This window comes from Rutilus rutilus, assembly GCF_951802725.1.
Source record: "Rutilus rutilus genome assembly, chromosome: 11".
In the NCBI taxonomy this organism is placed as follows: domain Eukaryota; kingdom Metazoa; phylum Chordata; class Actinopteri; order Cypriniformes; family Leuciscidae; genus Rutilus; species Rutilus rutilus.
The window spans coordinates 8,013,102-8,025,596 of NC_140216.1; the positions used below are offsets into that span (position 1 = coordinate 8,013,102).

General features: G+C 39.5%; 1 protein-coding gene across 9 annotated transcripts in view; it reads left to right on the forward strand.

Annotated features, from left to right (window-relative positions):
• macf1a (microtubule actin crosslinking factor 1a) overlaps positions 1-12,495 on the forward strand; it is a 170,397-nt gene that overhangs the window by 56,085 nt on the left and 101,817 nt on the right. For 4 of the 9 annotated variants that reach the window (XM_084424339.1, XM_084424344.1, XM_084424346.1 and 1 more), the window contains 4 exons: positions 6,562-6,623; positions 9,148-9,237; positions 10,933-11,010; positions 11,655-11,747. In XM_084424339.1, the coding sequence (XP_084280465.1) occupies positions 6,562-6,623; positions 9,148-9,237; positions 10,933-11,010; positions 11,655-11,747 (323 nt within the window). Of the gene's footprint in view, positions 1-2,517; positions 4,243-6,561; positions 6,624-9,147; positions 9,238-9,884; positions 9,981-10,932; positions 11,011-11,654; positions 11,748-12,495 lie in introns of those variants that run through there. The other 5 variants (XM_084424338.1, XM_084424340.1, XM_084424342.1 and 2 more) reach the window with 3 other exon arrangements.

Here is a 12,495-nt window from a genome sequence, read left to right on the forward strand (position 1 = left end):
AACATTATAAATGTCTATACTGTCACTTTTGATCAATACATCCTTGCTGAATAAAAGTATACATTTTTATATAAATAAGTGCTATATAAATAAGACGAGTTTATTTATATTGCACATTTCATACACTATGGTAATTCAAAGTGCTTTACACAGAAAGGAATTAAAATAATCACAAAATAAAAGCAAAGAAGATTAAAAGAGTTGTAAAAGGAATTAAAAGAGTAAAAAGATGACACAGATAAAACTTCTCATCTGGCAAAACACCAGTTTTATCTTCTCTTTTTTAGATAAAAAAAAATCTTAGTGACCTCAAACTTTTGAACAGTGGTGTAATGAATAAGTTAATATTTGATATGTTGGTGAATATTTTGTATTTTCAATTAAAAGTTAATATTTTTAAACCCTAATATCAATGTTAAATATATGCTTTTGCAAATCTCAAAATGAATTTTTTTTTTTTCATACTGCGCATTATAATGTTGTGATGTCTAAATTAACTTGCTGCATTAAAAATGTGTTTGTTGTGATTTTTTTTTTGTTGTTTAGACTTTATTTAGACAAAATTGTATAGAATTAGTTTATTTCGGTTATTGACCATAACATCAAAATAATTATTGGCTTCTCGAGCCAGAATGATATCAGTGCATCTGTGTAATTGCCCACCAGAATACCCATCTCATTCTATATATATAAAACAGCTTATCCAAACAACATGGTGGATTAGGGGTATTGTGACACTTTAGCCGTAAAATGAGATTAAGGTATCGTGACAACCTTTGGGCAGAGTTTGATTGAGGTGGCCAAATCTTGTTTGTCTGTCAGACAGACTGGTACTTATGTAACTCTCATGCGGCTTGATCTGTGGAAATGTCTGAGTGGGACAGTCAGCCTGGGAGGCTGTTCTTTTGGATGACTTGCACCCCATGCGTATGTGTATGAGGGTCACGGTCTGTTTCTCTATGCTAGCAGTCGTAGCCTGCTTGTGGAGAAGAGATTGAAAAGAGAAAGAGATGCAACACTGCTCCACAGAGGTTATTATTAGCTACAGCAGGAAGTGTATAGCAGAACTTGGGTGTGGGTAAAGCACCAGGGTTGGGCGCATTCCGTTATTAGCTTTTGTATGTGTCTGTCTGTGTTTGGTTTGTGCTGGTAACCACCTTTTTGTCCTTGCTGTTATACTCAATTATGTGTTAATACAATTGCGGTAAACCTCAAATCTCGGGGCAGTTTATTTGGTACACAAATCCAAAACAAACTCCATGCAGAGTTCTGTCCACTGTTATCCATCAATACCAGTGTCCTCTTAAGTCAATGATTGTCTGAATCCCACTACTACACCTCAAGACTAATAGACTTTGTTTTAATGTGTATTAGTGCTTTGGCTCCTCATGCAGAGGCTTACTGTTACAGTCCCAGCAGCTCTTTATCCCTGAGAATGGTCCTGCACGAAACATTTAGCTTTCACCTCTTCTGCCTTATGATATTATGCTGTATATTCAGTACAAACAGCATGTGTTTGTGATTTTTCACTGCTAAAACGCTATCATAAAATTTGAACTTAACTAGGTACAAATCTTGGGTATTCTTTTTCTTTAATCACACAAGCTTATGAAATTACACACATTGTAAATGACTAATGGTACTGTAATGGTCGTCAGCACTGCATTTATTTGATCTAAATACAGTAAAAACTGTATTATTGTGAAATATTATTATAATTATAAATTATATATTTAACCACACATGCACAGCCAATGCTGAATTTTCAACAGCCATTGCTCCAGTCTTCAGTCTCACATGATCCTTCAGAAATCATTATAATATGCTAATTTGGTGCTCATTACATTATAAATCTTTCCATTATAAGTCTTTAGTCTCACTTTTGATCAATTTAATGCATTCTTGCTGGAAAACAAATAAGTAATAATAAAAAAGTCTGTGTGTATGTGTGTGTCAGTCAACCACTATTCCAGATGTTACTGTGCTAACAAGGTTCACTCATTAGAGAACTGTGGTCACAAGGAGCGCAAATGTAATATCATACTAATCGGATGAAGTGGGCTAGCTGGAGGGGGGATCAGCTTTAATTGCATGGATTATCCAAAGACAGAATATGAAGAGCTTGGGTCTTGTCCTTTTAGTTTGAAATGTGGGTACGTCATTCCCTGTTTCCCAGAATCCAGTGTATTGGACTCTGTTGTTAACGTGGAAACACAGATGGAGAAGAACAGAAGTAGTGTGTAAGGGAGGGAGCGAGGAGAAGAGGACACGAGCTGTGCCAGTCTCTGAACGCCACCGTGGAGAGGGAGTGAGTAACGCAAATCTAAAAAAGAAAAGAAAATAAAGAGAAGAAAGCCTGGGCTCAGAAAACGCACGGAGGAGGGAGCTCTGTCCAACCGGACCCGATGAGAGATTAGACGTGATAACCACGAAGAAAGAGAGGGTGGGAGAGTGAGCGAGAGAGACGGATAAGCACTCTGTGTGGCATTAGTAGTGCAAGCTCTGCCTGGTATTTATAGTTCAGAGGGCCGCAGGAAGAGAGAGCAGCCGAACAACGGTGTCTCCCAAAAAAACTGATGAGAAACGGGGGAAAGGATTTCATTCAGAATTTGCTAGAGGAAAAGACAAAGGTGGTATAAGTGAAAGGACCACTAATGGAAATACCTTCAGGAAGGAGGAATGAGAGAAGAGCCCCAGCTGGTCTTGTAATGGCATTGTGAGTGAACATTTGTGATGGACCAGGTGTGCATTGTGCTCTCTAAGGATAATCAGGACCTTTACCTTCAGCATCCTCGCAGGGATTTTACAGACCTGTTCAACTGCGAGACTGGGCGATCAAATGCCAGATCACTTCTGCCTGCACATTGGCTGTGGCTCTGTGTTTGTCGCTGCTTTATGAGATCATGCGTAGTATCGCGGTAGTTACTTCACTGCCTGTTTTTTGCTGACTCACGTTTGTGATCACAGCAAAAGGACCCCGTTTCTGCAGTGTGTGATCAAGTGACTGACAATTGGAGATTGAACTACATAACTAGAAGGGCTGCATGATTAATCATAGTTTAATTGTGATCACGATTTCTGCATCTCTTGATTATTAAAGCATAATCGTCTGCAGTATTTGCAGTATATTCAAACATTAATGTTTGCTGAATAAATGCACTTATGCAACTGAGATACAGTTGATTTTTTTTATTTGATTGGAAAAACATTTACATAGTTTGGAATGATTGTAATTTATATTAGGAATTTCACTGCTTCTTTAAGGTTTTACCAGTTTTCATAATGTAGAGAGATAAGGTCAAATAAACATACAAGTTGTTAACATTTTCTTAATTTGTGTACATTAGTAATTCTAATGACATGTAAAAAGAAATGATCGTGCAGCCCTAGACTTTTCCATTGTTTTCATTCATCCCAGAAAGTCCCCAGGATACCTCTTCCCCCCCCCCCACATTCGCTCTCATTTTCTCTTTCACTTTCAGTCTTTTTTTCCCTCAGTTCTGTTATACACATGCAGAGCTCTGCCAAGGGAATGCTGATGACGTAACAGCTCGTCGTTCACTTGTTTATTGCTCGATTGGACCTTGTCAACCTGCGTCACAAGACTCTTTATGATATGGACCTTTGAATTAACTTGCTGGCTTGTTTTTTTTCCAAGTGCACAGAGACTCTCGAAAGATTGCTGCACAAATGTTCTTCATTCAGCCGCAGGAAACCGAGTGACCACGGATTGTGAGTGCGAGCTGGAGAGGACTGCACTCTTTACTGGGTTTACGACAGATCTAACCTCTGAGAGAGAGCAAGAGTAACCGAGGTTTAAAGGGAGGAGGGGAGCGTCAGTCCTTATTAGTAGTGAAAGGAGGAGCTCTTGTAGAGTTTGACATGCACGTGTGAGCCAAACTGCTTGCTCAAGCTGAGCTTTGAAATGGTAGCAAATAGGAAGACCGGCTAGCGAGGAGGTAGAACGTTGGAGCTGTATATAGAAAAGGAGGAAGTGAAAATATCTATGCCTTTAATCTCAACTGTGGACTTGATTTACAACTCTGAAGGAGAGATTTCAGATTCCAGCCAGAGTGTGTTCGGATTAAAGGTGCAAAACACCACACTCCAGAGACATGTCACGAAGACGAAGGAGATGGTAGATCATTTTGCAAAAGGAATAAGTCACCAACAGAATGTGGCCTGAATATTGCACCGAAAGGAGCCTGAATGCTCATCTGCACGCGCTCATGTGCTGCGCAGGTCAGTTTCTATTTGTGTTCCTGTGCGTATGTCGTCACCTAGTCACATGGACACTGTGATTTGTGTGTCAGCGGATGTGTTCTTTGCTGATATGTTCCTGTCCACTTTTGTCGTGATGCTGTATCGGTGTGTGAGCACACGTGGATGAGTGTGACTGTGAACATGACGGTGTGAGTTTCTGTAACGTGTTTGCCCAGTTGCAGGGTGTGTGAAACAACACACAATGACTCACTGTACTGAGAAACAAGAGAATGTGCCTTTTTGTGTGACTGTCACAGGAAAAAAGGGAGTAGCCCTAAGTCTCTCTAAGAAGAACCTTGACACATTTATTTCTTTTTAAGATACTTTTGCAATAGTGTGTGTGTGTGTGTGCGTGCGTGCTTCAATGCGCTTGAAATAGATCCAAAAACGCAAAAGTGTGTGCGTTATGCGAGAAGAGTTTCCTGTACTCATGAAGGTATCAACTCCTGTTCAAAAGTCAGATCAAATTCCCAAGGTAGTAGAGAGCATATGTTGTGAGTCAATCATTTTGTACTGTAATTTAGGAAGGAAACGAGGGGTATGCTAAAACATTGGTTATGCAGTTTGTGTAAAATTGGATAGATCGTTAGATAGATAGATATTGCATGCTCACATCTATATTATTCAAATAGGTTCTACTGTAGGTGTGAGCGTACAATATTTTTCTCATTATTTGATGCTTTTATATTATTCATATAGTTTATTCACAGAACTTTATGATTGTATTTATACAGAATCTGTGATTAATACATGTGACATCTACATTTTACACGCATATCTACATTTTGCAGCTTCAGATGTGACTTATCTATCAGAAATGTTTGAAATAGTCTGAAATTTGAAATTTATTTTCATGTGTGTATATATATATTGTAAATTTGAGTAGGATGTTGTTGTGTGTGCTTATCAGAGGAAGTGGGCCTTCTGCACCACATGGTTGCTTAGTATTGCTATGTCTCCATAGTAACCCCGTCAACTTCAGCTTCACAGTAAGAGGCCAGTAGAAAGAGGCCGATAAAGAAGGCGTGTAATGAACTCATAGAACAGCAGGGCCGTGTGATCATTTTCTATTCTTTGCTTGGCTGCGTCACTAGTCTGGCATGTTTAGGATAAGAAACAAAAAGAAGTGCCTTAGAGACCAGAAGTTCATGTCTCAATTCAAAACTTCCTGTCCATAATGCCTTGTTTGCACTGTATTAAGACCATGCCGGCATCCGCTGCATCAGGTGTCAGATCAGGACTGTTATCATACCACATACTGTACACTGAATTAGATAGCATTCAATACATTATATTTGTGCAGTTTTAGGTACATAGGGTATGATGCAACATCACCCTGTCTGTATCAACCTGAACATACATGGTTTTCTGAGCCTGTATTCATGTGTGACTTTGTCAACCTCCTACATGCTATAGTTGTGGAGAATGTAGGTCAGTTGACAATGTTAATGAACCTATTAACTGGTCTTTTTTTTAACTTTCAGCCTAGTTTCCAATTTTACCAAACCTCTGCTAATGCAGCTACTGATGTACTGCTGTAACCTGTTTTGCCTGTCGAAAATTTGTTTTATATTGTGGATTTAATGACTTTCTAAAAGGTTTTATACCAAAACTTATTTCTAGGATGTTTTAAAAATGTTTCACCAGTTTGTATATTGTATTGTTTGTCATTGTATTTTAAACTAGTGCGTTCTTGCAATGAAGAGAGCCTGGTGTTGACATTATATAAAAATAGTCAATAGGATGTTTTTGAAAGAAGTCTCTTATGCTCACTAAGGCTGCGCTTGTTTAATAAAAAATACAGTAAAAACGGTGATGGTGTGAAATATTACACATTTAAAATATGTAATTTATTCCCTGTAATGGCAAAGCTGAATTTTCAGCATCATTACTCTTCAGTATCACATGATCTTTCAGAAATCATTATAATATGCTGATTTGCTGCGATTTGCTGGATTAATGATGTGCTGTTTAATAATTTTGAAGGATTCTTTAAAAAGGATACTGAGCCCAAACTTTTTGGACTGTAGTGTATATACAAAAATGGCTTTGTTGAATATTTATTTTATATTTTTATGTATTAATCATTCAATACATTATTTGGCATTTTACAGTCTTTTTCTGTTTGACAAATTCAGGCTATTTAAAGCAAGACTGGAGGGATGCTTGTGAATAATACAGAGCGTGATGCTGTAGTCTTCCTGTTGTGTTACATAATTAACCCAATCTCTCTTCCTCCCTTCTCCTCACCTCTTCCTCTCTTTTCTGCTGTTTCCTCCACCATCTTTCTTTTCACAGATGAACGAGACAGGGTGCAGAAGAAAACGTTCACGAAATGGGTCAACAAACATCTCATAAAGGTACAGTCCAGCCTGCCGGGTTATTTTTGTCCTTTCTGCTGCACTGCACGATGATAAGGCCCGCTGGGCGCTCTGCTCCAGTCCTGCTGAACACACGGCACGCTCATGTTCACACTTACTCACAAGAGAAGACTCAGACTAATCTCTTCGGTAATAGGACACTTGGAGTAAATTTGAATCTTGCAAGTGAATGATAGTGTTGACCAATAACGTTACCGCCACAGTATCTTGTCCACATGACATTTGGCATGTTGTCATGCTCCAGAACTATATTTTTGTGTCTGTTAATCCTCTATCTCCTGCCCCACTGACTGCAGATCATGAGAGCAAAGAATGCTGGGTATTTCAAGGGCAGGGCAGATGACCAACCACAGAAGGGCCAGAGTTATGAGGCTAGAGATAGTGACCTCATAACTCTGCTGGTATTACTGTAATGCAGGTCAGACTGTATGAGATACGTTCACACAGTGCTGCTGTTAACGGTAGACGCTAGAAGTAGTGCGTTATACAGTTTATACTAGACCCCCAAATGTGATCATAATCATGCGAGGGAACCCAATCCTAAAATTCCCCATAATAAAAAAACATCCTAGACCTCTGTGAGCCTGACACGTCATGACATGCCGTTTCAACATTGACAAGTCTAGGATTATCTCTGATGATAATTTCTGGAAATCAGCAATCATTCAAATGTTTTGTTGACTGTTGTAGGATAGCTCACATAGTTTGTCCTGAGTCTCATTAGCAGATACTAAATAGGTGATGATGCCTGTTAGCATTTGTGTTTACATATCTCTCTCCATCTCTGGCAGGTGAACAGGTATGCGGTTATCCTCAGGCAAACACTGACTGACAAAGCGGCGTGTGTAGTTTGTGTCACGTCAGTGTGTTTTCTCTTTACACACTTCTAACATAAACAGTGAGCTCATTGCAGAAATGTGGGAACTGGTTTGAGAGGGTACCTGTCCACAAGAATGACTGCAAACTAAGACACATTTGAGTGCGACACCTTTTATTATTTAATACCCCATCACATGGGTATTACTCCAGTGCTCAAGTAGAGTTTGTTATTCTTTGTGTCTATGGAAACAGGGCATCTCATGATAATACACCTGCGATAAACACTGAAGGAACATGAGAGAGACAGAAGTGGAAAGAAATTACTACATTGCGCTCAGGGAGTGTGGGAACATAAATGTTCAACCAAAACACTCTGTGACATTGATCATGTGATCCTTTTTTTTATTTATATAGACTGTCAGATGTTCTTGTTTACATTGAAACACAAGATGTACTTTGGACCTCAAATCATACTTTTGAACATGCTTTTAGCTCCAAATACTTTTTTATTGCATACTCAAATTATTATGCTAATTATACAATTCAAAATTATACAGTATAATAAATCAGAAGCTTGGGGGTTTTAATGTTTTGAAAGTGGTTTCTTATGATCACTATGGCTATACATTTATTTAATCTAAATGCAGTAAAAACAGTAAATATTGTGAATTATTGTTACAATAAAAAAATTGCTGTTTTCTGTTTAAATAGATGTTAACATTTATTCTTGTGATGCCAAAGCTGAATTTTTAGCAGTCATTACTTTAGTCTTCAGTGTCACATGATCTTTCAGAAAACAGCTGATTTGGTCAATAGAAAGTTCAAAAGAACAGTTTTTATGTATTAAAATCTTTTGTAACATTATATATGTCTTTACTTTAACTTTTTTGATTATTTTGATGCATCCTTTAAAGTATTAATTTCTTTATTCTAAAAAATTAAAAATCATTCTGACCCCACACTTAAGAACGTTAGTGTATATAATATAATTCTGTTCTTTCTGATTTGATTGGGATAAAGTGAGGGAATAGAGAGGATAGAGAGACACAGAGTTGTCAGGATGTTCTTTATACTCAGCAGATGGTTCCTCTGTAGTCCTGTGGGGAGGCAGCTGTGTTGGATCTGCTGTATACAGCTTAGGATCTCTGAATCCACACACACACACACACACACACACACACACACACACACACACACACACACACACACACACACACACACACACACACACACACACACACACACACACACACACACACACACACACACACACACACACACACGCACGCACGTGTGTGTTTGTGTGTGTGTGCTATGAAGTACAGAACTTCAAGATCCTCCATGTTTTTCTTGTTGCTTGTTTACTGGCCCATCTCAATGAGTCTGGTGCCCTCTGCTGGTTCGAGTTAGAGCACTGCAGTTGTCTCGGTGTGAAACTATTTTACTTAACTATCTTATCTAGGCTTCTTTTGTTAATGAGTTGCAACCAATCAAAATGTTGTTTGCTAGTAGTCCTTTAGATACAGTTTAATGTATAAAATCTGTAACAGAAATTGCAGTAATAGCACAAACTCGATTGAAACGGTCACACTCTTGTTCATAATACACACGGTTACACATAGGCTTCTAAAAGTTATAAAGAACTTAACCATCACTCTCTAACTCTATTTCTCTCTCTCTCCAGGTGCGGAAGCACATCACAGACCTGTATGAGGATCTAAGGGATGGGCATAATCTTATTTCCCTGCTTGAGGTGCTGTCTGGTGTCACATTGGTGAGAAAGCAACTTAATTACCTTAACACAGACAGGTTATGATTTCAATGCTTTATGCAATTCTCCTGGGTAATTCATGTGGCAGAGATCTTCTTTATTTTCCATAAATGCAATCCAGAGCCACATGTTACCTGGGGATCATGTCACATGAGTTGACCTGGGGGTTAGGCTGATGTTATAAAGTGTCTTGGCTTGTTGCTGATGTCAACGAATGTAGATACAGGCCTTGCAGCAGAGGAATAGCTGAGTCTGACATGCACTGCAGTGTTGTAATGACATCTGCTTTAGTACATTATTTCTGCACTCAATCTTGCCCACTCTGATGGCCTCAGACCATGATGCACTGGGGCAGACTGAATGACGAGGTGGATTAACAGAGACAGACTGCTGACACACCACATGCCCTCTGCGATCTCTCTCTCTCTCTCTCTCTCTCTCTCTCTCTCTCTCTCTCTCTCTCTGTCTCCATTGTTTTCTCTCGTCCTATTTTATTGTGTTTTTGTTTTGCGATTTTTATTTGTTTTGCTTCACTCTCCCTCCTTCTTGTTTTAATTTTTTTTTTAACTGTTGTTTCGTACATATATCAGCCCTTCAACACTGTTTCTGTCTTCATCCTTTCTCTGTGACCCTCTCTATGATGTCATCAGCACAAGGGTGTGTCGACTCTGCGGAGAACGTCTGTGTCACGCGCACCCCCACTCATCCTGATGGGTGGGGAGGATGAGGAGGATGGAGCTCAGGGAGTATGTGTGACCCCCCCCCCCCCTCCTCCCAATTGAAATGCATAGTCACACACAGTCATCTCTGTACACTGCATGGCGTGGACTCAAAGGGCAGGTCAATTTCATGATTATGCAAAGGGGAATGTCTAATATGCCGATGCATAATTCATGATACCTCACATAATCAGATTTATTACATTCAGGTGTTTGAGGGACCTCGCCTTGTCACACACATTATATTCACTTCACTTCACTTCAGTGCTGCAAACACTCCAACACTTTCAATCCGATGACTTGGCCACGTTTGCCCTATTGTGGGGGTTTTCTGCTCACCTGCAGGTTTGCTGTACATGCTGCTGCATTTGTTGGTGATAGTGAGCATGCTTTGCATGTAAGGGTGTGCAAGTCTGATATGTGACCTCAGTAGAGAGTAGTGATAGACCGATATATTGGCCAGGCCAATTAATCGGATGATATTTGGCCGTTTTGAGATTATTGGCCATGCTCACTTGGCTAATTAATAGAATTAGCCGTTCGGCCTTGTTAATAGATTTGGTGAAGCCTTGGTGAGCAAAAACTGACCCCAAACATTTGAACGGTAGTGTTTATTGGCATTATATCGGCCATTTACTGTCCTACACTAGATATTGCTATTGGTCGGCCACTAATAGAGAGATGTTAGCAAGCAAGACAGAAGTGTGTGGTGCAATAATAAGTTTTGCTTTGCTGTTTGAATTATTTGCTATTGGTGACAGTATGCTAACTATTCCCTGTAACTCTGAGGCAAGATTATTAATTACTGACGATCCTGACAGGGTCTTGTGTCTCTTTGCAGTGTGCTGCTTTTGCTGCTTTCAGGCTTGTGCTAATGAAACGGTTTTCACACAGACCTCTAATTTGCTCAGATTATTAGTGCGCTCATCAGCATTTTTTCTTTTTTTCTCTCTCTTTCTCTCTCTATCTCTCCTTATAGCCCAGGGAAAAGGGTCGCATGCGATTTCACCGACTCCAGAATGTGCAGATTGCTTTGGACTTCCTCAAGCAGAGACAGGTATGAATGTCTACCCTTACACACACTTTCTCACTCTCAGAAATAATCATAAGTCGCTTTTTACATATTGTCAGTCCTTTATGTACAAATTCAAGGTTATAACTAAATATTCAAGGTTGGTTGGGCTAATGCAAGATTTGAAGAGTCGGTCATTAAAAGTTGTGTCTTCTTTAGTATTGAGGCTGACTGGTTACCCCTCACTAATATAATGCAGGTCTGTGTCCTCTGTCTCTGTGTGCTTCAGTTGGGAACATGGCTCTAAGATAACATAACCTGGAGTGATAGATGTTTCTTGCCCCATACAAGCCTGTCCAATCCCCCTCCCTTATGTCACCCCAGCACAGGGTCCCTAAACCAGACAAAATGCCAACCAGCACCCTTCTCCAAATACACAGTACATAGCTTCTGACAGCTGTAAGCGTAAGAGGACAACAAACACCAAAGCTGTCCTGAAATTACATTAGATGGCCAGTTTTTTTAACTCGTTCAGTCCTTAGGCGTTGTTAGCAGAGTCAAGCAATGTTATGATCTTTTTGGGGCGATCAGTGTGGTTTTTAAAATATTTTTTAACATTGAAAAAAATACACCTTAAACTCGTTGAAATATTTTCTACTAATGAGAGCCTTTTTTTGCCTTTAATGCAGGTCAAATTAGTGAACATACGCAATGATGACATCACAGATGGGAACCCAAAACTGACACTGGGATTGATCTGGACCATCATTCTTCACTTCCAGGTAAGTCCACCTTAGTCACAGCTGTGTCCTGCTTGATTATGTAGTGTGTAGCCAGAGTTAGAGGTGACTTTACTTAATGCTAATAACTGCTGTTTACCAGCCTCTCGTGACCGTAGCTGGCAGTTTGAGCAACAGGGATTTGTCCATGGCAAGAATAGGAACATTCAAGAGGGAAGGGTGCATGAGGAGGATGTGATGGGTAGAGTACAATCCCAACTTCAGACACTGAATATGCTCAGGGACTGGTTTATATGGTGTTTCAAAAGAAAAGGCCCCCCAGTCTGTCTGTTCTGCAGGATGAGAGGACAGAGATTGCGGACAGTTCTAGACAGGCGCTGCCAGCCTGCAAGTTGATAAAGAAACAAGAATCTGCTGGAATGGACCCTGCAGAGCACATTTGTGAAATGGCCTTATTTTCTATACTAATGGGTCAAGCTAGAAAAGTAAGGTATGTTTGATGTAGACTGCGCTGCCCATTTATAAAGGCAATTTAAGTAGGTTGCATGATAGTTTATCAGAAGAATTGAATAGAAATGTTTTGCCCTTGCTTGTTTCCATGTCCGGAGTGTTATACTGATTGTGCAAACTGGTTGTAGAAAGCCTGTAATTTGTGGCAGTCTTATCAAATAATGACTCCTGAAAGATATTTAAATCACAGTTGTTTCTGCTTCCATTCATTATTCGGAAATGCATTGTGGAATACAGTAGAATAAGCAGTACTATATGCTCTGATTGTATGCTTTAAATT